The sequence below is a fragment of the Pseudorasbora parva genome, chromosome 12 (genome assembly GCF_024679245.1).
Source record: "Pseudorasbora parva isolate DD20220531a chromosome 12, ASM2467924v1, whole genome shotgun sequence".
NCBI classification, from domain to species: Eukaryota; Metazoa; Chordata; class Actinopteri; order Cypriniformes; family Gobionidae; genus Pseudorasbora; species Pseudorasbora parva.
In genome coordinates, this window is record NC_090183.1 from 15,890,012 (window position 1) to 15,914,278 (window position 24,267).

At 37.4% G+C, this 24,267-nt stretch overlaps 1 protein-coding gene across 9 annotated transcripts in view; it reads right to left on the reverse strand.

The window, feature by feature from the left end:
* lrrfip1b (leucine rich repeat (in FLII) interacting protein 1b) overlaps nt 1–24,267 on the reverse strand; it is a 57,237-nt gene that overhangs the window by 16,679 nt on the left and 16,291 nt on the right. For 2 of the 9 annotated variants that reach the window (XM_067459327.1, XM_067459321.1), the window contains exons 2-13: nt 19,139–19,225; nt 16,929–16,946; nt 16,637–16,684; nt 16,099–16,143; nt 15,075–15,125; nt 10,856–10,921; nt 10,213–10,257; nt 6,765–6,830; nt 5,430–5,507; nt 5,058–5,087; nt 4,810–4,935; nt 4,556–4,726 (exon numbers count right to left, since the gene is read on the reverse strand). In XM_067459327.1, the coding sequence (XP_067315428.1) occupies nt 4,556–4,726; nt 4,810–4,935; nt 5,058–5,087; nt 5,430–5,507; nt 6,765–6,830; nt 10,213–10,257; nt 10,856–10,921; nt 15,075–15,125; nt 16,099–16,143; nt 16,637–16,684; nt 16,929–16,946; nt 19,139–19,225 (831 nt within the window). The remainder of the gene's footprint in view (nt 1–4,555; nt 4,727–4,809; nt 4,936–5,057; nt 5,088–5,429; nt 5,508–6,764; nt 6,831–10,212; nt 10,258–10,855; nt 10,922–15,074; nt 15,126–16,098; nt 16,144–16,636; nt 16,685–16,928; nt 16,947–19,138; nt 19,226–24,267) is intronic. The other 7 variants (XM_067459322.1, XM_067459323.1, XM_067459324.1 and 4 more) reach the window with 7 other exon arrangements.

Consider the following 24,267-nt stretch of genomic DNA (forward strand, 5'->3'; position numbering starts at 1 on the left):
CAAACTCGAGCCGAAGCTCTCGCCGTGCTAGAAGCGCCGCGGACAGAGTTTTACCTCACACTTCCAATTCTCTCGTCCTGTCGCGATATCGCCGCGGACAGAGAATACTAGAGTGAATAAACAAACTCGAGCCGAAGCTCTCGCCGTGCTCATTCTACCGCCGCCGTGCTGAAGCGCTGCGGACAGAGAATACTAGAGTAAGTTAGACGAGCGAGCTCGGGCTGTTGGGTATGTCAAGAACAATGTCGCTGCAGCGCGCGCTTACTGCCAAGGAAGTTGTAATGGCTGCCTTGTCATGATAGCGCGCGCCCCTTCCACAGCGCGTTGCTGACTAGAGCGCGGCTTACGTCATAGCACGCGCTCACTGTCAGAGCATAAGGGCGTCGGAAAATGGCTGCCAAGCTAAGCCCTTTTTTCACTCTATCACTTCCAGTCCCCTTTATTCAGGCGGCTGGAAAGGTTTTTACACTGTAGACAAAGTGTCCACTACACAGTGTGCACCCCTACATAAGCACTGTTAATTCAGCCTCACAAAATCACAAATAAATCCCGCCGCGGCCGGATTACACCATATAAAGTCAACTAGCCTTATTGCAGTCAACTAGCCTGTGGTCAAACACGCTTGTCTGCATGCGCGCTTTCAGTCTAGACTAGAGCATAACGGCATTGTGGAATGGCTCACATACCACCCGCACTTCCTTACATTCTCCCAGTTCCCTTAAGTTAAGTGACTGGAGATGAAATATTGCAGTCAACTAGCCTGTGTTAAACACGCTCGTCTGCACACTATGCTGTGTGCGTTTACCCCTGTGGATTTGCTCACTGGTTTGCACCGTGGGTATTCTACGTAGGTTGTGCGCCACTGCACATTGTTTACACTACACACAAAAGAGCTTTCTATGTAGGAAATGTGCCCACTTTACAGTCTGCACTCCTGCACCCAAGCACTTTTCACAAAGTTCACTCTCGCACACACAATATAAATGTGAGGCGCGTGCCCACTGCAAAGCCTGCACCGCCAAAACTAACACTATCCCCACAGTGTTACAAGCAGTGTTACAGCACAAGCAACCCGGCTAACAGGCCCCTATTACTAAGCGGCCAGCCCCCGAATCTAATTCAACCCCTGGCTTTACGAGCCCAGGCCTGGCAGGCCATTCCTGGTATATAATATTGGGTGTTGAACATATAAAACGAGGTTCTCGCTACAGTTTTGCTCGCAGACCCCGCGATTCAAGCCGTGGTCGAGCCCTCTGTAAGAAGCAGTGTCAGTCACGTGCTTCTCGCTGAGGCATTGAGACTGTTAAAGGAGAGAGCGGCGGAAACAGTACACCCGACGCTAGCGAGTCAGGTTTTTACTGTCGCTAATTCCTCATGCCGAAAATGGGTGGCGGTCTCAGGCCCATTTTCCAGGCATCTGAACAAAGCACTTATGACACGCTCGTTTCAAGGTGCTGACGGTGAAACAAATCCTCGCGCACATTCGCCCCGGGGATTGGGTTTTCTCAATAGATCTGAAAAACGCATACTTCACGTTACGATAACCCCCCACCCCCACTACAGGCCATTCTTGAGATTCGCCTTCGAGGGGCAGGCTTATCAGTACAGTCATTGTCATAGACTCAAGACTTACGGCATAAGAACCGTGCATGGCTAAGCATCTCCTTTTATGGGCAGAGCACAATCTGAGCTCCCTAAGGGCGGCTTACGTGCCAGGTATTCTGAATCAGGGTCCGGACATGTTATCCAGAGGACCCATGTCCCCAGGGGGATGGTCCCTTTACCCGCAAACAATTCAGCTCGCACAGCACACGCTGCCCAATATTTTTTCTGCAAACGCAGGGATGCCCTGGCCCATGTTGGCCCAGACTCCCTCTATATGTTCCCTCCGATCGCGATCCAGCTGCAGCCTGTGCTTTTTAATAGCCCCACTTTGGAAGAACCGCACATGGTTCTCCATACTGTTTCAGCTGTCAGACACAGCCCCATGCCTATTCTGCCAATGAAAGGGAAGGTCTGGCATCCCAATCCCGAGCTGTGGGCCCTCCACGTATGGCCCATCAACGGTATCCGGGAACCTCTCTGACAAGTTATGAACACTATTTCGGAAGCTAGAGCCCCTGCTATCTGGCAGCTCTGCTTTGAAGTGGTCAGTGGTTTTCTAACCAATGTGCTACGCGAAACATCGACGCACACTCATGCGAACTGGCGGAACCGCTCGCTTTCTCCAAGAGCTAATGGATGCGGGTCGTCCCCCCTCCATACTCGGGGTGTGTGTCTCCGCCATAGCAGCTAGCCACGCTCCGATCGCGGCACATTCACTAGGGAAAAGTGATCTTATTGTGTGTTTTCTTAAAGGGGCCAGGAGATTCAGCCCGCCTTGCCCCTACCTCGGTCCCTATTTGGGACCTCGCCATGGTTTTGGAGGCCGTGAAGGGTTCCCCCTCCTAACCACTTCAGAACACGAGCTTGAAGCACATATCACTCAAAACCGTTTTTCTGCTGGCTGTGGCCTCGGTTAACCGAGTGGGTGGCTTACCTGCACTCTCCGTGAGCCCTTCCTGTCTTGAGTTTGGGTCCAGCAACTTCAAGGTTGTGCTCAAACCGAGGCATGGTTTTATGCTGAAAGTGCTATCAACCCCTTCAGTATGCAGGTCTTTGCACTGCTTAACCCGCGTCTCAGAGAGAATAAGACGCAAACCTATTCTGCCCAGTCAGAGCATTGAGATTGTATCTAGAGCGCTCCGCCCCCTTCAGGCAGTCGGATCAGCTCTTCATTGCTTCGGTGGCCGCACTAAAGTTTGTGCTGTCATGAAACAGTCTCTCACACTGGATAGTGGATGCAGTCCCACTAGCATATAGGTCCAGGACCTAACCTGTCCTACAGGCATTTAAGCCCACTCCTCTAGAGGCATGGCCTCATCTTGGGCTTGGTCGTGTGACATTTCTTTGGAAGATATCTGTGCGGCGGCAGGCTGGGCCTCTCCGTCCACTTTTATCAGATTCTACAAGTTGGAGGTTCCAGCTCTACAAGCAGGGCTTCTCTCCATCTAGGCTCTATCTTGACCCTGGCAAACAGATTGCCTTACATTTTGGCCTGTACACATTAGTCCTTAAGCACTATTCATTCATCATAAGATCCGACTATGTCCGATCAGCTGTTCAAACGAACCGACTCTTCCGGTTCTTCATTCCCCTTATAAGCCGCCTCTGTCGGTGTCTCGGGGGTTTATAACATGTGCTTTGGGTATACTGGGTCAGTCAGCACACACGGCGCTTTACATTGTGTTCCCATACGTAATACGAGGAACCTCTCTCGAAAGGGAACGTACTCGGTTACTTTCGTAACCTCGGTTCCCTGAGAGAGAGGAACGAGTATTACGTTCCGTGCCGTGTTTATGCTTCTCAGGTATCGCTTCAGTCGATCTTAAAACCTGACACCTATGGCGAATTAGGGTCTTATATAGCCTCCTGTATGCAAATATAAGCACCTTCTTCGGCGGGCTTCTGGAACGCCCCCCATTGGTTCGTTCCTCTCAGCCGCCTCACCATAGGTTCCTTTAGTTGCCGCAGCCAGCCAATCAGAGCGCTCCTCGCGCTGGGCTATGGCCGTGCAGCTCACTGCGCTTTACATAGATACCTTTATTAAAAGTTTTGCTTCACATTCTCGAGAAAAGGAGTTTTTCCCATACGTAATACTCGTTCCTCTCTCTCAGGGAACCGAGGTTACGAAAGTAACAGAGTACGTTACTAGCAACTGTAGTATTTCTACAAATTATTAGAATTTAAGGACAAATGAATTATGACTTTCACAATGACCATCTGTATGACTGTGTGCATTTCAGTATTATTATTTTATTTATTTTATTTTTTGCATATTAACAGTCTGTGTGCTGCATATTGAGTGTTGATATCTTTGTGTGCCTGACTGATAACTCACACTAAAAGTTTACCAGAGATAACTTGTATGCTAACCATTTCCATATAGCAAAACCACTTCAGTACAATTAATTACACTTTGACATGCAACATTACCACATACAGTAGTTTAGTTATGATCAGACTTTACCAAAAAATGCACAAAGGGGGTCAAATTGACAGAGTTTGATTTTAAGAATTTCTTCAATGAAATAAAAACTTAGTTTCTTGATTTTCCAATCATTCCTCTTATATGTCAAATCTTGTATTATGTAAGCCTCTGCAATGCTCCTTATACATTTCTTGGTTATATGTTGAGAAATACTCTAATTCTTTGTAAAGGGGGTCAAAATGACCTGCATGCACTTTCTATGGAATTCTACCTTCCCATAGTAGTTTTGTCAATAATAACATCACACTTCATTGATTACTCTAAATTTGGTATATGACTGAAAATGTAAATTTCATATTTTGTATAAAAAAAAATATTAAAAAAAAAAAAATATATATATATATATATATATATATATATATATATATATATATATATATATATATATATATATAATGTATTTGTAAAAGTGTCAATTATTATCAATTATCAAAAAATTAGATTTCATAATTTTATAGTCCTTACCCTGTTTTTCTCATCACGCTCTCTGCGTGTCTCACACATAAGTTCCTCCAGCTCCATCAGAGTGTCTCTTAGTGTGTCTACCTGATACATCAGGTTTGTCTTCTCATTGTCCAGCTGAGCATTGGACACCATGGCCTTACGGTATTTCTCCTCCACCTCTACCAAGGAGTCCTGAGAGCAGGAAAGCAAATGAAGATCTTTACATAAAGATCATGGCCATTATAATATAGTGTTATGAACACACCCCAAAATACCTTCATGTCCCGTATGGAGGCCTCAGTGTCAGCTGAAATCGAGGTATCACAGCTTCCTCTTCGTGATAACCCTCCACCCAGAGATGCTAGAGTAGCAGCAGAGAGGGTGGAGGCTGTCCTGGAACCCTGAGGATATAGTTTAAAAATGTACATAGCCTGGTGGATCACTTTGTTGTGGTATTATTCACTTTGATGGAATAAAAATTGTTTACAAATCTATTCAACATCCTCAAAATAATCCTACTGACCTTTTCCAGGAAGTCTGACCTTTCCTCCACCTGTATGAAAAAATAAATGTGTTCAGAAGAAGCTAAATAGTAAAATCATGAAGACTCTTTATACAAATCCACATTAAATCAGAAATACTTTATTTTTTTAAAAGCATCATAATTGGGTTATCTAGATATGTTTCATGCTTTATTCACTAGAGGGAGCACAATACATAAGAGTCATGCTAGTGCCACATGATACTGAATATTAGTAGCGAGGAACAGGATATGCAAAGACGCTGGAGAATAGGTCAGTTTTTGCCATGGATCTTCATGCGCTACAGAGATGACAGACTTGACCTTGAATCTGCAGTACTAATGGTGGGTCAGTGATAGAAAAGGGAAGCTCACCACTGGACTGGCACGGGCTGAACTCGCCCTAGAAGAAGCCCTGGAACTGGAGCCCAGAAAGCCATTGTAGTCTGAGGGCTAACCAGAAAAGCAGGTATAGAGAAAAAAGCAGAATAAGATGGACAGAGGAGATGTTAGCAGGAAGAGAGTTAGTTCTGAGCATTAGAGGAAAAATATGGCAACTGATAAGTATAACGTTTAAAGAAACGACAGTACCATATACACTACTGTTCAAAAGTTTGATTCTAGTACCTTTTTGAAAGAAGACCAAAAATATAGAAAAACAATTTTAATATGTTTAAATGAAATGTATTCCTGTGATGCAAAGCTGAATTTTCAGCAGCAATCACTCCAATCTCCAGCCACATGATCCTTCAAAAAATTATTCTAATATGCTGAATTGGTACTAAAGTAACCTTTCTTATTATTATCAATGTTGTCAATGACTAGTTCATTTTTTTAACTTTATAACTAATATATATATATATATACACTCACCTAAAGGATTATTAGGAACACCATACTAATACAGTGTTTGACCCCCTTTCGCCTTCAGAACTGCCTTATTTCTACGTGGCATTGATTCAACATGGTGCTGAAAGCATTCTTTAGAAATGTTGGCCAATATTGATAGGATAGCATCTTGCAGTTGATGGAGATTTGTGGGATGCACATCCAGGGCACGAAGCTCCCGTTCCACCACATCCCAAAGATGCTCTATTGGGTTGAGATCTGGTGACTGTGGGGGCCATTTTAGTACAGTGAACTCATTGTCAAGTTCAAGAAACAAATTTGAACTCAGTGAACTCATTGCCATGTTAAAGAAAGCATATATATATATATATATATATATATATATATATATATATATATATATATATATATATATTATTTTTTTAACTTTTGAACAGTAGTGTAAAAACCATACCTATATTGTGGGTCAACACACACACTGATACACAGCATTAGCGGGAATCTGTGCGAAGGAGAGTCAATCAGTCTCACTAGTAAACAACCATAACCACACAAAAGACAGAAAGAAATTCAATCCAAGATGATTTACCATCAAATGCATGCTTTACATACATGTACACCAACAGTCCCACTCTGACTACTGCCATGCAGGCATCCAAACACAACAAGAGTGGGTCAAACAGTAGGGTGGAAGGTCCCAAACTTTCTTCAGAAAAGCTCATGACGTAAACAGACATAAACAACAACTAGACAAGCCTGTGGTCTGAAAAAAGAACCATGCAAGAAGCTCAACAAGCCCAGACTGGTATTGGGTATCAGGTCATGCCCCTTTCAGAGGGATAGGTAAAAATCGGGCCTTACGCCTCTAGCGCTGGAGCCACTGAAACGCCTAGAGCCAGAGAATGAACTCTCTTCATGCAGTGACCCCTGCAGACAGAACAGAACACCTCACCACACTACATTCACCTCACACACTCGATATCTCTCAGACATGACCATGGAGAACACAACAAACAAGTTAAAATAAAGACCCTTAAATGACTGCTTTATGTATTCAAAATGGTTCACCACCACGAAATGTGATCAAACAGGACTGCTAACAACCAGAGGAGATGTACTGTAAACACATTGGCCCTCATTTATCAAAAGTGCGTACACCAAATTTCCAGCGTACACCTTGCGTACACCCAAACCCACGGTGACTTTGAGATTTATCAATATGGACGTTGGCGTACGGCACGCTCAAATCCTACGCCAGCTCAGGAGGTGGTGTACGCACGTTTGAGTTAGTGGGAAAATGCGCAGAAAAACAATTCCTAACACCACAAAACGCACTGACAAAGATATGCTATATTATGACCCACTGTTAAAAACCACAACGACAACATTCAGTGTTTATTTTGTGCAACATGAACGTCAATGTTTAATTTGTGTGACTTTACCAAAGCGTTTGATTTGTAGGCATATGTATTCCTCCAGTCGCGAGCCTGTGCGCTTTACCGGCGCGCCTGGCCCGGCAGCTGCGCACGGACTGGGACTAAAATAATTCAGACTGACAAAATAAAAAAATGACCTTCTTCTTTTAAATAATAATAAAATCAATAAAAACGACATTCTTCTTCTGAATAACAAGCGTCATTAAGAATAATAATCATAATAATAATAAGAATCTTACAAATTGTCATGTAATTATTAATGTGAATGAATGGTAGTACTCCACATCACATCATCATTGTACACCCCAATACATGTGCTGTGATACTAAATTAAATGCTAATTGTTTCAAAACGTGCTGTAAAATAATGCATTGTGATGGTAATTTATCATCCAAACAGCTATTTAAACTGCTGGAGTGCACTTATCAACCTCCACACTATTAAGATACTCGTAATTTGGGTCCATATTTTGTTTTTGTAGGTGCCTTTAATCCCACTCTTTAAACTCCCAAATAAAACCATTTCGGTTTTTTTTTTTCACTTCCCTGGTGATGGCCTCGATGGGCGCGTCTCAATCATCTCACTAGTTCAGTAGTCAGGGCACTGATCAGGGAGTCAGCCCATTGACTTATGTCCTAGTCAGTGCCCTGACTAGTGGACTAGTGAGATGATTGAGCGCGCCCGATCTCCACGTCTGAGAAGTTTCGCTTCTTTGCCGTCTTCTGTTTGTCCATGGCGTAAAATGAGGGCGTGGGAGAGGCGGAGACTTGAATATATAGGGGCGTGTTATTCTAATGACGATCGTTTTCAGCCGCCACATTTATTAAGGGCAAGTATTGCGTACACCTGGATTGCAGAGGTACGCACTGCTTCATAAATCAGGCGGTGAGAGGGGTGTAAGCATAATCTTACGCCAACATATACACCAGTTTCTACGCAAGATTGATAAATGAGGGCCAATATGAGGAAATGCTCATGACATACGGAGAAGTTTAAAGGAAGCTTCTTTGTGTGTTCAGAGAAAGTAAACACATTAGCCATCAACTCTAATGGACTTTGATGTATTCTGAGCACTTATAGAATGACTAAAAAAAGAATTGATTAGATCTCTGAGTTGGAGGCTATGGAAGCCATGAATCAGTTTACTAACACTACATGCAGGTATCTGCTCACATAAGGGATTGAACACACAACAAATTCCATAAAATTAATATAGCTTACCCAGAAATTACAATTCTGTTATCATTCTGTTCTAATGTCGTTGTACAGTATTATAATACATCCAGATATAGAGAAATCTAGCAGAATGTCCAAGTAGCTCTTTTGTACAATGAAAGCCCTCTTGAAAAATATTTTCCTGTTATTTTCAATTAAATAAAAAAAAAATATATTTTTAAATATGTTTTAGTAGCTTGGAACTTTTTGTTGCATGGAATATGCTTCCCATAAACATACAAAAGAGTAAAAGTATATACTGTATGTGTTTAGAACACAATGTAAAGATACAGTATGCTTACAAACATGTAGATGCATGTTAGATGTGCTGCTATTGCTATATTTGGTGATTTTATTAGAGTAATTATAATTTTGTTTTTATTTGTATTTATTTGTATGGCTTTTGTCTTGTATTGCTTTGTGGACCCCAGGAAGACTAGCAACTCCTCAGTGGAAGCTAATAGGAATCCAAATCAATGGTCTTGCGCCTCCTTATATCTCTCTAATCTACTGTCTCCTTATGTTCCACCTCAATCTCTCTGATCTGCTGGGTGTGAACTTCTTACTTTACCCTGATTTCGTTTGTCATCAATGGGCGGCAGGTCCTTTTCCGTCATTGCACCTAAACTATGGAACTCTCTACCATTGGCACTAAGAACTGTAAACTCACTCTCTGTATTTAAATCACAATTCAAAATCAACTTGTTTACCCAATACAATCAGTTATAATATACTCCTAACCATGTGCTACCAGCTGTTTTTCTCTGAATATTAATGTTCTGTGTTCCTATGTTGAATCTACTACATTATGTAAATCGACTGTCTATTCTGTTACTGCTTGTAAAGTGTCCTTGAGCTTTGGGAAGGCGCTATATATATATATAACATATTATTTCAAGTATATGAATGTATATATATATATATATATATATATATATATATATATATATATATATATATATATATATATATATATATATATATATATATACATTCATATACTTGAAATAATATGTTATATATATATATATATATATATATATATATATATATATATATATATAACATATTATTTCAAGTATATGAATGTATTTAAAATATATTCTATAATAATTAAATTTAGTTAAAATTACTTTACCTGTGAACACATTATATACTTCTCTAAAACTCAACAAAAGATTATTAAAGAATGATTGTACTTTAAAAGAAAACTTTATTTTGACTAGAAAGTGCACTTTCTAAAAGTGTTCTTAAGTGTGTCATGAAAGTGTACTCTCTTAGTACACAAATGTGGCTTTTTATCTCATTAATATCATCTGCAAGTACAGATTTTTTTTTTAAATATGCTTTTAAGATTTGAAGTACACTACATGAAATAAAATTAAGCACACTTTATCAAATGGGAGAGGATTGAGACAAGGAACAGCCGTTGTCATCATTCACTTTCATAACTGTTTGAACATCCTACTAGATTACTCCTTTTGTGTGCCACAAAAAGAATGTCATATGGGTTTTGATGACAAAATAATAATTGTCATTTTTGGATAAACTATATCTTTATGTTCATTACAATATGCGCCATGTATTCACCAAGATGAAACAGAGTGAACAAACAATCTGCATGTCAGGTTGCATGCAGATGACAACTGGAAACAAACCCTGTGACTTCTTGAACGAGGGGTTTCACTAAAAAGCGCAGAGGGCTAAAACAGACAGAGAGGAGAGGAAGAAATATATATGCTCATAAGATTTCATTGCAATACTACACATTTTTCAAGTAAATGAACAATCTCTCCCCTAAAAAAAAAAATATCAGATTTCATCAAACAACATCCTACCAGCGATAAAGCACCACGTCTTAAAAGTTAGTAAAAAATGTTTGCCTTCACCCGAGAAACTTTGCATTAATTCGCAAAGAACACAAAAGGTTCTTCACCATGTCCCTTTAGGGGCTCCGTAAGGCAGATGTGAATGTGCAGACCAGGAACATTTTTGCAACAAAAAATATATATTTTGTAGGAATCTGTGCGATCAGGAATGTCGTTTGAGTGTGAGTTATACAATCACTTAAATGTATTTTTTATCACATATATGGCCATTTGTCTATTAATTTGGACTACTGTTAAGTTATATAAGTGTCCTACTGCCATTTGTTTGAAAATAAACATTCCTGTGAGATGACTGAAGAAAGAGCAGTGGGCAAAATGAAGAAAGGGTTATAAGATTTTAAAAAATTAAGAGGAAAACTAACTCTAAAGGAAGGAATAAAAGGTATTGTTAAGGATTGTGAAAGGGACAGACCCGTCCATTTTGTAGTCTGGCTGAAGGCAGACTGCTGGTGCTGCTGCAGAGATCTGTGTGGTTACCCTACGGTAAGCAGAGGAGGACAAAAGAACAATGTGAGAATGAGAAAAAAAAACACAACATGAAAATAGCTGAGGTGACAGATTGTTGCACAAGTGTAATGAAGAATGGATGAAAGAGGGAACAAGCAGTGTCAGGGCTCTGTGTGCAAACGGCAGCCGCACAGAATCGCACAGAACTATTCTGTTATCAATTCCATCAATAATACCTATTTATTTATAGACTAGTTCTGCCAGAGAGTCTGGCCACCCTCCATTGACAAGTGATAACTTCCTTGAAGGTGGGTACTCTGTTGAAGTTTATAACTATCTGATCTGCCATAACCAATCGCTAACGTTTGGTTGTGACCAGTGTTGCCACAGTTACTTTGAAAAAGACTGATTACTGATTACTCTTTTAAAAAGTAACCTAGTTACTTAAAAGTAACTAAGTAAGATTACAAGTTACTTTATTGGTTCAATTCAGCAGTAGCCATCAACACCCCTGCCTCAACATAGAAATGACAACCGTTTTTGCCAACACTCACTTTATTGGAATTGCATTTTTAACAGTAACTTCAACAATGTTTCTCCTGACATTTTAAGTTGAAATTCAAAAATATTTCCTGAAAAAAATACTCTTCCTGAGACGCAAGAAGAAAGCAAAAATATATATTAGAATTTTTTACAAAGGAAAATTACTAAAATAGTAACTCACAGTGACTTGGATAAATTACTTTAATCTGATTACTGGTTTGGAAATAGTAACGCGTTAAATTACTCGTTACTGGAAAAAAGTAGTCAGATTAGAGTAATACATTACTGGCATCACTGAATTCGACCATGATAAAACCAGAGAATATACCACAAACCCAGACAGTACTGAAGTAAACTGAAAATTGAGCGGAAGCTAGGGCAGAGCTAGGCTACTTTATTTAATAAATTAGATTTTAAAAAAATAGATTAGAATCTACTATTATTTTAACATAACTTCAGTGATTTTACTGAAGTAAAGTAAAGCAAGCTATTTTACTATAATAACATTGATTCTCTTTGCACTTCACTGATGTTTGCTTACTCTACCGGTCAAAAGTTTAGAATAGGCTAATTTAAAACAACTGTTTTCTATTTTAATATGTTTTAAATGTGTGTTTATGTGGTGTTTATTCCTGTAATGGCAACGCTGAATTTTCAGCATCACTACTCCAGTCTTCAGTGTCACATGATCCTTCAGAAATCATTCTAAAATGCTGATTTGCTGCAAAAGAAACATTTCTTATCATTGTCTTTGTTGAAAATAGATTTTGCTGCTTAATATTTTTGTGGAAACTGTGATATACAATTATTCAAAACTTTAGGGTAAAAAAAAAGAAGAAATAATAAATCATTAAGCAATAATAATAATTTATAAAAACTGAGCACCACATCTGCAGACTGTTTTCCTGTAGGATCATGTGACAGTAAAGACTGACCTAATGGATGCTTAAAATTCAGCTTTTCCACCACAGGATATAAATTATATTTTTAAATATATTTAAATAAAAACAGTTTATTAAAACTGTAATTTAGTATTTCACCAAATTACTATTTCTTCTGTATTTTTGACTAAATAAATCGAGCTTTGAGCATAAGAGACATCATGTAACATATCTTAGAGGGTTAGTTCACCCAAAAATGAAATTGATGTCATTAATGACTCACCCTAATGTTGTTCCACACCCGAAAGACCTCCGTTCATCTTCGGAACACAGTTTAAGATATTTTATATTTTAGTCCCAGAGCATATGCAGTCTATCTACACTTTACTGTCCATGTCCAGAAAGGTAATAAAAACATCAAAGTAGTCCATATGTAACATTAGTTACTTAGAATAACTAGTTAGTTAGTTAGTTAGAATCTCTTGAAGCATAGAAAATACATTTTAGTCCAAAAATAACAAAAACTACGACTTTATTCAGCATTATCTTCTCTTCCGTGATTCTCAAATAAAGATTCAAACGACCATATATCAGGGAATCGATCAATGATTCGGATCGCCAGTGTCACATGATTTCAGCAGTTTGGCACGCGATCCAAACTATTGAAATCTCTTGACACTGGTATCCAAATCATTGATCGATTCACTGATTCATGGTCATTTGAATCTTTATTTTAGGTTTGAAAACAAAGGTGGAAAAGAAGACTGATGCTGAATAAAGTCGTAGTTTTTGATATTTTTGGACCAAAATGTATTTTCGATGCTTCAAGAGATTGTTATTAAGTAACTGACATCACATATGGACTACTTTGATGATGTTTTTATTACCTTTCTGGACATGGACAGTAAAGTGTAGATAGACTGCATATGCTCTGGGACTAAAATATAAAATATCTTAAACTGTGTTCCGAAGATGAACGGAGGTCTTACAGGTCTGCCGTGCAAAGGCAAAAGGCCGTAACTTCGTTTTTGGTCGAAAATGAGTTATTGACATTTTTGGGACTTTCAAGACCTGCTTTATCATGTGGATAAATATCGTTAGTCAATTATGTTGTTTTTTCGAGAAAATTATGGATTGTCTGAACAGAAACTTCCAAAAGCCCAGGAGAAACCAAGGCAGAACACCGTAACAGCAGTTACCGCTCTTTGCCTTGGTTTTAGAACACTCAAACTGAGTTACGATACTCTGCCTTTGTTTAGCCATGCGTCTAAATTAAGTTACGGTACCGACATGCAGTTATGGTGTTCCGCCTTTGTATTAATGTCTATTAAAGTTTGCCGCGTTTGAGTTACGGTGTAGTCTGTGTACTGTCATACATGTTTTCATAATGTAGAATATTCTCTCAGCGCGCTGTCAGGCAGTCTGGGGCTTCCCACTGCACGAGTGTGTGTAGGCTACTCGAATGCAGTGACAGCGTGCGACCACGCATACAATCAGTAGGCTAGTAACAGTTCGCAATTATATCCATATGTCCTACCTTTACTTGTAAACCCGATAAAATCCATGCCAATGAACGTCATCGGAGATGTTTAATCCACAAGCATTCTGAGAATTATTCCTGTCGTTCACATCAGTCTAAAAGTTGTCCTTTTAGGCTTGGCGATTTTCATTCAAAGATGTAAAAGTATAAGCTATGTAGCCCATTGTATCATTTTTTACTAGATAAAAACATTAAAAACATATTGCAATAAATAATTACTCTGTTTAGCCTATGAATGGGCAATCCGATCCAGTCAGCGCTGTCATTAGCCAAAATATAATAGCGTGATAGCCAAACTTAACCCTTGATTAACCAGCGGCACTGTTTGCTATTTGTCTTATTTATCACATGCATTTTTACAAGATTTTTTATTTGTTCTATTTTTTTTATATCTTTGCATTATATATGCAAATGTTTACTTATTAGAAATAATCTTATCTTGTTCATATAATTCAGTGTCACCTATCAACCTGTAAGTTTTGCTGCACACCAATGAAGATTCTCTTTACTAGAGGTATTGTGTCCTTAATAATAATAAGATGGCTATAATTAATTGTAAATCATCCAAAATAAATGCCATGATCATTAGATTTTATAAAGGTGTTACTATATTGATTTTGCAAATGGTGATCAGCAACCAAATATTGATATTATGGAAGTTACTGCCTTTTGCCTTGGCATGACTCCACATTTTTTGCAGACAATACAAAGGCAGAGTGCCGTAACTTCAAAATAGGGGTCAAAAGTCAAGTTTGAGTAAAAAAAAAGTGTATGTAGATAATTGTCATTACTAAAACATCTAAATGCCAGATTTCCAGTGTCCTACCTATAACTAATTTGGCTGGACAACAAAAAATCTTTAAAGTCATTTTTCTCAGTTCCACACTCCAGTGAGTTAAGGTCTTTTGCCTTTGTAGGGCAGTGGTGTGGAACAACATTAAATTGAAAAAATATTTTATAATATTTAAATATTATAAAAATATTTTGGGGGGAACTAACCCTTTTATGGTTTCTAAACTTTCTAAAGTTTCTAAACTGTTGACCAGTATAAATCCAGAATATCTGTTTGTTTTATTATGTGACATCAGATTAAAATTAAGAGATTGTAAACTACCACTCTTCAAACTGAATGTTAAACAGAAGAAACTGGTATAAAATCTCCAATGATTTTGTATCATCCAAATGAAAATCTTTATATGAGGAATCACATGTATACTAACCCTCAAACTGCCCCGACTGCCAACAGACATCCGCTCCTCATCATCTGATATCTGAAAGGAAGAGGAAGAAAACAGGGAGTTTAGAACTGTGCTTTGGGTTACCCATGCATGTTTCTGTATACGCCTGTGAGTATACTGCTATAGTAAATGGAAACTTGTACCCTCTAGATAGCAAATGTGGGTAAAAAAAAGGATAGGATTAAATGCATATAGAACAATTGTGTCAGTGAATTTCTTTCAGAGAATTATGATTAAAAAAATTATGAGTTTAAAAATGATGGAAGTTTGTTTTGTCAACAAAATAAAAAAAAGTGTGTGTGTGTGTGTGTGTGTGTGTGTGTGTGTGTGTGTGTGTGTGTGTGTGTGTGTGTGTGTGTGTGTGTGTGTGTGTGTGTGTGTGTGTGTGTGTGTGTGTGTGTGTGTGTGTGTGTGTGTGGGCATGTTTTTGTGACATATGAGGATAGCACAAATGTGTATAATGACATGGGTATGACACAGGTATTACAAGGAGAGGGTGAAATATGAGGACATTGGCCATGTCCCCACTTTTCAAAATGCTTATAAATCATACAGGATGAGGGGATAGAAAATACGGTTTGTACATTATAAAAGCCATTCACGCTTATGGAATGTCACCATATGTCACAAAAACAAGCGTGTGTGTGTGAGCAGTTCAGGGTTTGCCTACATTTCTCACACAAAGTTTTCATATTGGAAAAGTCATCTATTTTTAGGAAACTTTTATGGAGTTTGATGCCTGAAAGCTTCGGTCCCTGTTCACTGTTACCGCATGGAAATTAGCTTGGAATTTTTTACCATCATAAAGGTGAGTAAGTGTTTTTCATTTTTTGCTGAAGTACATCTGACATCTATTATGAACGACACACTACAAGCCTTTAGCAAAATATATATATAGGAAGAGAGTGATGAAGAGGTGGACAGACTGAGGAAGAAGGGGAAAAACAAAAAAGGGAATAAAAAGGGAATAAAAGTGAAGGACAAAAAGCAGATAAGAGATACAGACCGAGGTATGTCTCCGAGAGTGGCGGGAATACCGCTCACTGTCCTCCTGAAAAGCAGAGCAGGAAAAGAGGACAGAAAAGCAGGAAGTTTTAGATCAAAAAGTCACATGATTATCAAACACTACAAAAACTGAACAAAGCATGCACTGAGAGATTGCGCTGTCTGTCATATCACGGTTTATTACAGGGCTCAGACAGGGTGTCTGGAGGGGTGGGAGGGGAGGGTTGAGTGCTTTAAGATGTGGGTCACGCGACCGCCCTATAATCCTGCTTTATGTTATGACCACCTCTACTAAGCCCTAACATGTCAGATGGGCCTCCTGCCCCCCACTGCTCCAGTAAAGCCTGTGAAATGAGGATCAGACACAGACTGCCTAAGAGACATGCAACACCAACCAATCACATTTCATTCTTTGAAGGATACATTGTGATAGTTTGATTAACTGTATTCGGGACCTGTGCTGTGTGCCTTTTCTAATTCGAAATTCTATCTTTGGCGGTCTACTGCATGCAGCAGTGCGGTATAATAACAGGTCATACCATCCACTGTTCAATATGGCCCCATTTGCTGTCCAGCCCATAGTATTTCTGGTGCAGAGAGGAGGAGAGCAAGACGATCAAATGAGGAAGGGTTATAATGAAAGTATAGGAAGATGTTAAAAACAGGTTTGCAAGAGAACTTGGTTTGAGAGTGGGAATGGTCTTGTTGATTTCTTCCTCAAGCTTTAGCAATAATTTAATAAACTGATGTTAATAAAACTTTGCGAAATACTGCAGCATGTATTTCTAATGTTCAAATATGAGGAAGAAATTGTGGAGGGACAGATCTTACCTTTTGCGCTTGATATATCTAATTAAACAGCAGGGAGGCCATGATGAAGAGAAAGACAAAAAAGTGAGACAGGAAGAGAAAGATATACAGAGCTTAAAGGAGACTGTAGGGATAATATGTAAATGAATCAGGATTGAGCAGGAACAAAGCGTAAAAATCAACACCCTAAATGTATTGTCATTTTTTTCAACATGCATACCATTTACAGGAAGCAAAATATTCCCATAAGCATTTTAAAAATAATGCTGATTCAAAATGGCAACAAATGAACTCTTGTCTCAATATCCTAGGGAATGTATTGTACATGCTATTTTCATGGGCGATATTTTCGAAGAAAAAGATGAAACTGCTAATAACAACATAATTAGATTTTTTTTAGGTATTTTATGTTTAAACTGGATTAAAGGGGTTAAAAATGTTGTCTTTTATTGATATTGTATTTAACCAATACACTACCCTAAATTGAAAAGTTTGCTAATAGTAATTAAGAAAATAATAATTGAATTCAGCAAGGGCACATTCTCTATTTGATAATGAATTTCCATTATCCAAAATTGATGGAATTTTGTCATTTATAACACACCACTTCCCCACATTTACAGAATTTTATAATTCAAAACAATAAAAAATGTTCAGTGGGGGGCGTGGTTGAGCATCTTCTAAAAAAGTTTAGAATCTCGGGATCAAAACACAGGAGGAAAAAAACAAAAACAAGCAATAAAATCATTTGATGCTATTTTCTCAACTTTTTGTTCAAAATGTTGCTTTTTTATTAAACTTACCCCTTTTTAAGTGTTGATAAAAATAATTTATTAAGCTAGATTCTTTTTTTTTATGTTTTCTTTTAATTCATTGCATGTTCAGATATTCATACAACAAAATATATTCTGGAGGCCATAACATTTTTGTGAACATTTTCAAAAATGCTGGCGGGGAAAAAGTATAATTGATCAAAAGTGACAGTAAAGATTTTACATCATTACAACATTTAAAAAATATATATAATAATGTCTATTTCAAATAAACACTGTTCTTTTGAACTTGCTATTATATTCAAAGAATTATGAAAAAAAAATATTAAGTAGGACATTAACTGTTTCAGCATTATGAAGAAGATCATATGACACTGAAGACTGGAGTAATGGAAGATGAAAATTCAGCTTTCCCATCAACATAAATATATATATTTAAAATTATATATTTATTATAAAATATACTATTTTCTTGTAATAATATTTAGTTTCAGGAAATTGTACTGAATCAGGAAATTTTACTTAAATATTTCTGTTTTACTTATTTTTTATTTTATTTATTTTTTAAAGTAGAGCACAAGAGACTCTTTAGTTAAAAAAAAAAAATACTGACCCCAACCTTTTGAACTGTAATGTGTTATAGTCCAATATTTAAAAACACACAATAGCAGTGCACACTCTAGATGGCAACCCCAAATAATTTGCACTATTATGCTAAAAATTATCAAAGAAGCTATTAAATACTTAAATATGATGCTCTTAGAACAACAAAAAAGTCACATGACAATACAATTACTAAATAAAGGATATACCTCATAAGACTACATACACTACATACAGTATGTCACATCTTCAGGTTACTATTACAAACTAACATAGGTTAACACCAGCACACACACACACACACACACACACACACACACACACAGACACTAGGATCCATGATAACACCCCACATTTTAGTCTATATGCTAAGAAAAACCATACAAGAAAATGTATACAGTCTTTTCTCTGCGTCATAACTTTAAGACAGGTTTAGAAGGTTTAAATGTTTAACCATGAATAATTGGATAACTGAGTAACAATTCTAAGAGTGGTACTGTACTTTAATGCTTAGGAGAATTTGTCCTGGGGAACCATTTCACTCCACTTTTAGTTAATTTCAGTTTGTGTATTTAGGAATTTTCTAAACCTTTCTGCCAGGTACATTATAACCTTATTAGGAGTGAGTGAATGAATCATATTGAGTATTATTCTGTGACAATTATTTAGTGTTATTTAATGATACAAGATATTTACTGAATAACAATTTCAGTAATTGCAGTCTTGCTTGTGTGATTTTGCTTAAATAAAGCTAGTGTGAAATTCTATGTAGACCATAACAATACAGGCTATATTTATTATAGCCTAAGAAGAAACCAGAACTGTAACAGTCTGCCAAACAGATTATCTCCTGACCTCTTTCTGTTGCCTCTCCAATTCCTTCATGCGGATTTCTCGAGCTTCTGCGCGGGCTGCTCGTTTAGCTGCCAGTCTTGCCTCCGCCTGGTAAAAAACAGTGAGTGAGAGACGTACTAGAAAAATCACATAAAGCATTTTTATATTCAATACAAATGAATGTCAAAACTGTTTACCAGTGTGAGTGAGAAAGGCCATTTGAATGACAGAGAAATACCTTTTCTGCTTGAGGACTAGGCAAAGTAAGTTGAGGACATTTCTCGGAATGTAATCTAATTAAGCTATTCACAGACTTTCAGTGATTAATCCATTATCTTTTTAATCTCATCATTGACTTGAGAGGATGGAAGTCCCAAGGAATTGAGTACCAATCAGCAGCCCCATAACAGATTAAAAATGATTAAAAAAGACTGTTCCACCTAAGATTTATATATATATATATATATATATATATATATATATATATATATATATATATATATATATATATATATATATAAAACATTTATCGTTAGTAATATTGTAAGGTGTAAACACAAACACAAAAATAGATTGTAATAGTGTAAACGCAAACACAGATTGTGAAATAAAGTTCCCAGTTAAGCGCTAAGTGCACACACACATAAACAGTGCCAGGAAGGAATAGCTCACTCATTGCCTCCAAGCTGTCATTTCCGGTCAACATGTTAAACCCAAAGCATAACAGAGGGACAAAATGTTGCTCAACAACCCAACTGATGAACATCATGTCACCACACAAATAGCATTTTATGGGCCTGCATTATGGTATTGTGACATAAATGTGTAATATTCATTGAATTATATTATTAGTGTAGACATGTTTTAAATGTAGCAATGGAATACAATTAAAAAAATATTTTTTATATATATTAAGCTATAGCATTTGTGCATTTATAAATGTATTTAGGCTACTGCTTTTCATACAAATAGTACCATATAGTTTTAATTTCACTGTGGTATTGAGATGTTATATGCGTACACTGTAAAAAAAAGTCACAGCCTGAAATTTTTGAGTACAATCAACTTAGATCTTTAAGTTATTTCAACCTAGATTATGTTAAACTGACTTGAAATTTTTTTTGCATCTTGTGTAACATTTCTTAACTTATTTTGATGATTTTAAATAATGTAAAAACACATGTTGTCATAACTTATTGAACATATAATTTTTACAGTGTATTTTAACTGTGGTTAAATGATCGAAAAGTTTGCTACTATGGAATATTTTTTTGCTACTATATCAATTTTATCATATTAAAAATAGGTTTTTACAGTGTTGCTATTTTTATTAATAAACATTAATTTACATCTGCATCCTAACTCAAATACTCTCAACTCAAGCTACCGTACAATGTGCATTTCTTTAAGGGACAAAACATGCAATAATATTAATATTGCAGCCTGCAAACTGTGCCAATAATACATTCCATTAAAGTATGCATCAAAAATTTTTCCAAAATGTTAAGTGTCATGTTCTGACAATAAAGAGAAGGCAAAGTTTAAAACCACAATTAATGGCCTGTTCTCTACAACTTCACTTAGAGCCAAAAAATTGCCTTTAAACTTGAAAGAAGTAAAGATTTGACATTTATTGTTGTCATGAACGGCTCTGAAACATGGGTTGAGGATACAATCCAAACAATCCAGTAATCCCTGTTGTCTTTTTGGATTAACTGCCCTGTGTTTTGACCTGTGTGTGTGTGTGTGTGTGTGTGTGTGTGTGTGTGTGTGTGTGTGTGTGTGTGTGTGTGTGTGTGTGTGTGTGTGTGTGTGTGTGTGTGTGTGTGTGTGTGTGTGTGTGTGTGTGTGTGTGTGTGTGTGTGTGTGTGTGTGTGTTGCTTTCACATTAGAGCTTTTGGTGTATTCCATAATATATTGTACACAGTATATTGTGAAGAGACCAGTGGTGGCAAGGGGAAGTTCCAGCAAAGCAATCAAACCAATTGTCTGAAAACACCCTCTGAATGAAATACCAAAAAAAATGGTGCTACCTTATTTGTTTACTTCAGTAGTGCTTATTAAAGTAATGCAATTCATTGTTGGTTTTATAAGCTCTGGAAGAACAAATGTTTTGTTGTGCATGCATTATATCCATACAGACAGTACATAGGCTAATGCACTGTAGGAAGTCTGTGACAGTGGAGAGAATAACAAGCTTGCCAAGGCGACACAAACAGACTGTTAGAAAGCAGCTCTGTTTCTTTTGTCTGAACAAGTCACAACTCATTGAATAAGGGGCTTCAGACAAGCCTCTGGCCTAGATCCTGCCAACCACGTCCACTGGCCTGTCAACAGCATGCAGGGAGCTGGAGTTCACACTGCTTAACAGAGCAACTCTCACATTCTACTGACTATTAGAGACATAATGGAAAACTTGGAAAAGGGAAGAACAATAATTTGTTTAAATATAAACTATATAATTGTACATACATGTATATTAAAGCTTCTGCCAAGAAAAAAAGTTCATTATAATATACAAAACTGCCTAGCAACAAGACAAACACTGAAACAGTAATATTAAAGGGTTATTTCACCCAAAAATGAAAATTCTGTCAATAATTACTTACCCTAATATCGTACGACACCCGTAGGACCTCAGTTCAACTTCGGAACACAAATGAAGATATTTTTGTTAAAATTCGATGGCTCAGATAGGCCTTCATTGACCTTTATGGGTTTTGTTTCGATAGAATGTTATACTGAGAATGTTTTTTTTTTCTGCGCAAAGAAAAAGACTATATAGTGATGGGCCAATTTCAAAACAAAGTTTCGAGCCGTTATGAATCAGCGTATTGACATCGGCCCATCACTATATAAGTTGTTATTTAGTTTTTTGTGCACAAAAACTATTCTCGTCGTAGCATAAAACTATTGTAGAGCCACTGTAGTGAGATGGGCTTTGTAACGACGTCTTCAGTGCCTTTTATGGGTATTGAGAGAGGAAATTACATTGGTGTCAATGAAAGCCTGTCTGAGCCATTGGATTTCAACAAAAATATATTTGTATTTTTTGTAATACATTTGTGTTCCGAAGATGAACGGAGTCTTGCGGGTGTCGAACGACATGAGGGTAAGTAATTAATGACAGAATTTTCATTTTTATGTGAACTAACCGTTTTAATAATGAAGTCCTCTGAAGACAATTTCATCACAATCAGTATCAAGGCAATAGATTTCACTCTGCACTTTAATTTAAAAGACATAGACCTGTACATAGCAATTATTTTTTACATCGCTTATTTTTATTATTAGTTACATGAGGCAAAAGTTACTAATGATTTCCCCATTGCTTTCCCCCGCCTGTTCTGGCATCCTGGTGCACAGCAGTTGTCCACCATGTTGAAAAGTCTGGTTTGAAATTATTTTTCAACCACTATAGACACCAATGCTGCAGCTACGCTCCCCTGATTGCCTGCCAAAATGGCGGGGTTTAGGCTGTGTGACGTCAACCTCCGGAGCTCTATATGGTATGAATGTATGGAGTATGAATAAAAAAAAATGTAAATTGCGCACTTCAGAATCTCGCCGGAATTTATATTAAATGTTTTAATATAATATTTGATTTTCTAATGCAGCATAAGTAGCCTAGAAGAAGTTCAGTCAAAACGCTGCATAACTGTATAAGGGATAATATGAGCCATAAATCTCCCGCTGACACGGTGCACGCTTTATTGAACATCACAACTGACATAACATTCCAAAATCTCAGAGTCAGATATACGGACATTATTATTTTTGACGTCACTACAAGGAAACACGAGGAAAGTTATCAGCTTACTTGTGTGCATGTAAACGCACCCATTGTCACCTCTGATAACAGATCACTCTGAATTGTAATGTAGACGCATGCATTTTCTAAAAAGCTGCTTTATAAAATAATGTGTGAAAAGTGCTATACAAATACACGTGGATTGAATTGATATAAAATGATATCATAGACAATAGTGAATATTCAAAACTCCTCTTTTTACTGAAAGTAACCTTTCAGAATCTTTTTGTAATTGAATTTTGTGTGCATTTTCAGTTTTACCAGTATAGTCAAGTTAATAATCCAGCTGGACACAATTGTTATAATGAGTAATGTCTACCGAAATACCACACCAATAAAGAGCAGTTGCAGTCTAAACAAATGCACATGCCAGTTGCTCCACAGGTTAAAACCATTTGATCAGTGACTCAGCATGAGACACATGTGTAAGTGATAAACTGGTGCCTTATCAGTCATACCAGACTTGTGTACATTCTCCACTTTAGACCAGTGGCTTTTGTTGGTTTCATGTGTTAGTGCAGAACTAAATTGCAGTTAAATCAAATTATTACTGCAAATGCAATATTATGCTTCTTTAATTATGAAAGGCTCCAGCTTCACTGATTGTCACAGATGTCATACATGAATGATTTCTAAAGCACTAAATCTTCTTGCATTTCACTTTAACAAAGAGAAGAAAAACAGTCTCTTGCATCTGCGTTTTCTTCTTTGGCTGAATTGCCTCACTGGGAAAGCTATATTTTAAGCTTTAATGTTCAGTTTCTGGTTTCGTTAAATACCGCTCTGTAAAAACAGACTACAAGTCACTGCTATTAGAGGGATTTGAGGTTCTGTCATGAGAAGATAGTGTGTCTGTCCGAGATCAAGCATGAGCGTGGCAGAATCTGACAGATGTTCCTTTCCTCCTCAGCTGTGTGAGGACCCCACAGGCCTCCCTATGGAACCATAAGGAACTAAATTCTTTCAGAGTCAGGAAAGAGATCAACTGCGAACTCGCATAAGAGCAAAGAGGCAGTCCATTGCTGTATACACTGCCGTTCAAAAGTTTGGGGTCAGTAAGATTGTATGCTCTTTAAAAAGAAACAAATACTTTTATTAAGAAAAGCGTTAAATTGATTGAAAGTGACAGTACAAAATATATCTGAAAAATATAAATATAATAAATTTCTTGGCAGAATTCATGACAGTTAAACATGTGCACCCATGTAGTTTCATTAATATTAGTCAAATAATCGTTAATGTGAGTAAACATATTGCAATGACATTCGAGGACAAGTGATTTCTTGAGAGCTGGTTCTTTGTTTAATGGGAAACTCACTTAAAGCCGCACTTGGCTACT